The following is a 5,358-nucleotide window of genomic DNA, read 5'->3' as shown; positions in this document are numbered from 1 at the left end:
AGGAAGCCCGGTCCCCCAGCTTCCTACTGAGCCTTCAAGACATCCACAAGAGCCTGTGACAGGCTGTCAGAGCAGCCCTACCAAAGTAAGTTCAAAGGGTGCATGTGTGAACTTGCTGTTCCCTTTTGTGCTGATCCTGACTGACACATTAGGGAGCTGGCGATCCATTTAACAATTAGCCTGAAAAGACCCAGGCCTGTACTGTGCTGCACATATTCCTTGGCTACAGGATAAGCTCAGCCAGAAAACTGTAACAGAGGAGCCTGCAGGCAGCTCTCACTTGTTACTGATGACCATATCAGTTGCATGTCATTGCCTTTATCTAAAAGAGCAGCAAGAAGTTCTCATGTGAACATCCTTTCTGTTTGAGAGCAGAAATTACGAATAGACTTGTTTTCTTGTAAGAAAGTACTATAGTAGCCTGAATGACCAAAATGAGGTAGACCTTTCTACAGATGTGGTGTGTGTGGCATGCTGCACGTGGCTTGGAGGCTCAGTCAATGCCACACAACTCGGGACTTCCCAATATCTAAAGGGATTTAAGAATACTGATACTGTTCTGTCCTTCTTTAAGGTGTTAGCTCTAATAATGAGCATTTTAAATGACACTTTACACAGTCTGGGTGCTCCTCTTACTGGCTTCATAATGGACTAGCTTCTCCTGGTGCAAAACAGCTCTCTACTGCACTGTTATGGCTACGCTCAGATGCACAAGAGGATTTACTCAGCAGACACAGTAGTGTTACTTGTAAATGAGTAGCAGGAGCCAGGTACAAGATCAGGATTAGAAAAGGGTTGATGGTAGGTGGGACCATCATCTGCAGGAGGCAGATGAAAAGAGAAGTATGGTGCAGATGAAAAGAGAAGTATGGTGCTTTCCAGAATGGCCTGCTCTCCTCATCAAGGTCTCATAAAGCTCTACCTGGTTTGAAAGATCTGAACTTTGGGTTAAACTCCCCAAAATGCTGAAAGTGTCATGTCCTTAGCACTACCAGTTTCAGACGCTTCCTGTTGCACGCACTTGCTAAAGTAGTTACAGACACTTTTCCATCACAGGCTAGTACTAATAAATACAATCAGTTCTAAACCTTTAAGCCATACAAAGTAGTAAGATCAAAATAATGCTTTAAAAGCCAACATCTACAACTACTGAAAAAAAAATTGTTCACTTCAATTACGAATTGTGATTTTACTTCCCACACATTTCTACATGGTATAATGGAAACATTCCTGTAATCCTTTGTGCATCTTTAATACAGGCACTAAAAATATTACCTGCAGTTTGGTAGAGGTGTACGGTTTCCATCAAACCCTTTTAACTAAGATCACAAAGCTAGTTTCAATGCAGGAATCTGTATAAAACCATAAGATTTTTCCCTAATGAATTACAAACTCCTTTGAAATGTCCCAAGTACAAGCTTGAAAGGGGGGAAAACTGTTGAAATTTTAAGTCATATTCCTTTATGCAGATCCGCACAAGTAATATATTGCAAAAGTACTCTTCATCAAAACTGCCTACTTATAATCTAAGTATGGGTGAGTAGTAGTCTAAAAAAGGCGTTGTTTTCTACGAAGTCTCAGCCAGACACTGGAAAAAGAGTTAAATTAGAAGTCTACAACACAGACGCTCCTGGAAGAACAAGCAAGAATAATCACTCTTTGCAGCACTAGATGAGTATATGGCCATGGCACAGAAGGGGTAAATGCTTCTGCTCACACTACACATGCTGCAGAAATACAGGTAGAAGCCAAATCCAGTCTCTTGCTTATGTTGGGCAGTTATGCCCAATCTGAAGAGAATCTGTCTTCAGAAATAAATTGGCTACTTCCTGCCTGGAAGCAAGCATTTTAATGGCTGAGAGTGAAGGATAGGTTACTTCTATATGTAATACTTGATTATAGGCTGAATGCATTTGGACACAAAATATATGGTGGACTTCACCACCAGCAAATGTGATTATAAAACATAACACTAAAAAAAAAGAGGAACAGCAGTGTTTTACAGGTTATTTGCATATGCATCTCGTTTTTCTTACAGCCTTAGCAATATCTAACTACTTTGCTTTTTTATACTGTAAAAGATGCATCCGCTAGGACACAGAGAAGAGGTTCATGAAAGGCACAAACTGCAATGGCGAGAAATATCAGAACATGTTTTTTCCCAGCCCATATACAAAGCATATTATCAGCCCTAATTTGCTACCAAGAGCATGATGGTATTTTCATCACAGACCTGAAGTCCAAGTGCCAAACAAAAAGTGTATTACCCAGAGTATTTGTAATGACTAAAGGACAGCAGAACTGTTTTACTATATATTTATTTTTTTAAAATTGCTTTACAATTCTTATTTTTTTTTAATCAGAAGAAAGAATGCTGTCCTTATTCCATATTCACCTGATTGATATTAAAGGAACTAGGATTGATGGCCATAATCCTTTGTGTAGTACTGTTTGACAAGAAATGCAAATTATATGAGAACGTCACAAAAGAAGACAAAATCAATTGAGAGTAAAAGGGTAGAACCCTTTAGGGCTCTGGACAAGGTGTAATGGTTTTAAACTAGAAAAAGGTAGATTTAGACTAGATGTAAGGAAGAAATTTTTCACCATGAGGCTGGTGAAACACTGGCAGAGGTTGCCCACAGAGGTGGTAGATGCCCCATCCCTGGGAACATTCCAGGTCAGGCTGGATGGGGCTCTGAGCAACCTGATCTAGTTGAAGATGTCCCTGATCACTGCAGGGGGGTTGGACTAGATGACCTTAAGAGGTCCCTTCCAACCCAAAGATTCTATGATTCTGTGATTCTAACCCTGACTGTGTAGGGACTGAAAGGATGACTCTAGGGATGGGGGTAGAGGCATGGAGAGTTGAATAAACTTTACATGCATATAAATGGAAAATGAGAGGAGGGGTTTGGGAGAAGGGAAGGAGATGGCTGAGGAAACACAGGGCGACAACAACACAAGTTTTACTGCAGACCTTTATGTTGCATCCTAATATCTTAGTTAAAGACAGGAGAACTATTGCATTTGTGGGAAAACAGGGCAGTTTATACAGGCCTTTGCCTGTGCAAAGACAGTCCTGAGAAGACAGTGGCACATGAATGGATACCTGAATACTAAGACACTCTAGACACCAAGAGAAACCTGGGGAGTGGGAACAGTAGGGATGCCTGTTTGCTGGATGCGAAAACAAACTCAGTTCTACATTTTGTCTTCTGATTATCTCCTCCTATTGCTGACACCATCACTTGCCAGCTCTCTCTAAATTCTCTTTTCTTACCTGTATAGCTGTATAAAGTGTCACACTCTGGCTAAAAATGCTGGATCATTTTTCGTTTTTTCCCACATCCTCGGCAGAGTCAGTCTACTACCTCAGTAAAATAAGCATAACAGTATGGGCCTTGGTGTAAAAAACTAACAATTCAGACATTTAAGAAAAGCTCTCAAAGCACAATGACTGTATGACACTGGGCCATTAGCAAGAACAAGATTTGGTTACTTGGACATATATTTTAAACTTGTGAATTGAAATCTTACTCTCCAAGACTTGTTCTGTTGGAATCACTGGAGTTTGCTGGGTGACATAAAAGAAAGGCACTTCCTAAAGCAGAAGTAGTAAGAACTTGAGCCATCCTCATCCCATCGCAGAAAATGAGTAATTTAGCAGCACTCTAAATGTACCTTGTAAACTGAAGTGCCTCCGACGATCCAAACCATGTCTACTTTACTTTTTAACTCTGGTGAATCCAGAAGGGCTAAAGCATCATCCAGACTTTTGGAAAGATAATGTGCTCCTTTTGGGGTTTCCCTAGAAAAAGCAAAGTTTTATTACTAAATAATTAGAGGACCATTAACCATGATAATCAATACCACCTAGACATAAAACACGTTTTACTGAATCTACAAATGACGAAATATTTCACATTAGTTAATTATTTTGAAAGGTCTATTACTGCTAAACTATGTTAGAATTCTCATCTGACTGCAGGATTGTTTAATAAATCAGCTTAATCATAACAGTGACTTAAGTGGCATAAATTACAGATCTGAAATTTTAGTCATGTTTTTTTAAAAACATGAGAAACTTAGATATCTATAAAATTAAATAGACTTCTACTTGAATCCTAGAATATTAATATTTCATTCAATAAAACTAGTCAAAAAGCCCTTCCCCTCCCCCCATATTCAGCTCAATACCCACCAACATCCTCCAAAGCAATAAACCATTATAAGTGGACATTTTTGTTTAAGAATATTTGGATGACTGTGGGTGATGCATTCAAGAGAGCTCTGAAAAAAGACAGTTCTTCCTTAAATGCTAACAAAAATAAACTTAAAAAAAGGGATTAAGAGCCACCAGCCTAACAAGGAACTAGAGAAATACAGTTAAATACGTCAGTCAGAAAGACTACCGACAATTGTCAGATGGTTTGTTGTAGAGCTTAGACTAGCATTCAGCATGCCATGTAATGACAATTATCTTGTGAATTGATTCCAAAATAAAAGAAAAAAAAAAGAAAATTAAAGGTAAAGTAGTGATATCACTCAGGACTAACAGCAGAGATGCTTCCTAACCATGTATCAAAAATGTTACATGCAGAATTACTTTATGATGTATTGCTACACATATTTTTAGGTGCTGACTTTTAATTTTTTTTACAGGCCTATAATTCATCATACATACTTGAGCTCCCTGCTGAGCACTATATTGATTCTGTCTTTTAAAGGACGATTCTTCTCAGGAATGGAGAACCAGGTTTTTTTACCCATTATCAGTGCATTCTGTTTACCTGAGTAAGAGAGAAAACACTAATTTAAAGGGTATTTTTGCTCTTCCCCAAGTTTGTTTTGGTTGTTTAGCGATACTGCTGGACTTTCCCTCCCCTTCCGAACTCCATTTCAGCAGTTACCAAAAATACAATCTTAGGCCCCAATTCTCAAATTAGTCACACATATAGAAGAACACGTTTGTGGCCTCAAACCCTTGTCAGGCTCATGCACACCTGTTAACTTATAATTGAAAGAAAATTTAAAAAGGCATGTCACTGCCTATTACATGCATTACACAGATACTGGCTCTGCTATAGTTACAGACCCAAATTAATCTCCGTGTATGAGACCAACTCACACCCTCAAAAGAGTTCTCAGTGTGAAAACATCATTTTTCTCTTCATAAATCCAAGCAGCATGCAGTAATTGAGTTTGTGTTTGCATGTTCCATCATTCCAATTATATGATCAGGAATAATTGCCAGCTTTGAGTGTTATTTAAGGAAAAAAACCAAACAAACGTGTAAAAGGATAACTTTTAGGAGAACCAGCCAAATTAAATCCAAAGCAGAAGTGCAACAGGTAT

At 38.7% G+C, this 5,358-nt stretch overlaps 1 protein-coding gene across 1 annotated transcript in view; it reads right to left on the bottom strand.

Moving 5' to 3' along the window:
• The window catches only part of DHFR (dihydrofolate reductase), a 15,855-nt gene extending 11,066 nt beyond the window's left edge, over positions 1-4,789 (bottom strand). Inside the window, exons 1-2 of the mRNA XM_010287699.1 lie at positions 4,688-4,789; positions 3,685-3,811 (exon numbers count right to left, since the gene is read on the bottom strand). Of these exons, the coding sequence (XP_010286001.1) occupies positions 3,685-3,811; positions 4,688-4,773 (213 nt within the window). The 5' untranslated portion in view covers positions 4,774-4,789. The remainder of the gene's footprint in view (positions 1-3,684; positions 3,812-4,687) is intronic.
• Positions 4,790-5,358: the final 569 nt, after the last annotated feature.

Source organism: Phaethon lepturus, unplaced genomic scaffold, assembly GCF_000687285.1.
Source record: "Phaethon lepturus isolate BGI_N335 unplaced genomic scaffold, ASM68728v1 scaffold16045, whole genome shotgun sequence".
Taxonomy (NCBI): domain Eukaryota; kingdom Metazoa; phylum Chordata; class Aves; order Phaethontiformes; family Phaethontidae; genus Phaethon; species Phaethon lepturus.
This window is presented reverse-complemented; position numbering and strand designations above follow the sequence as displayed.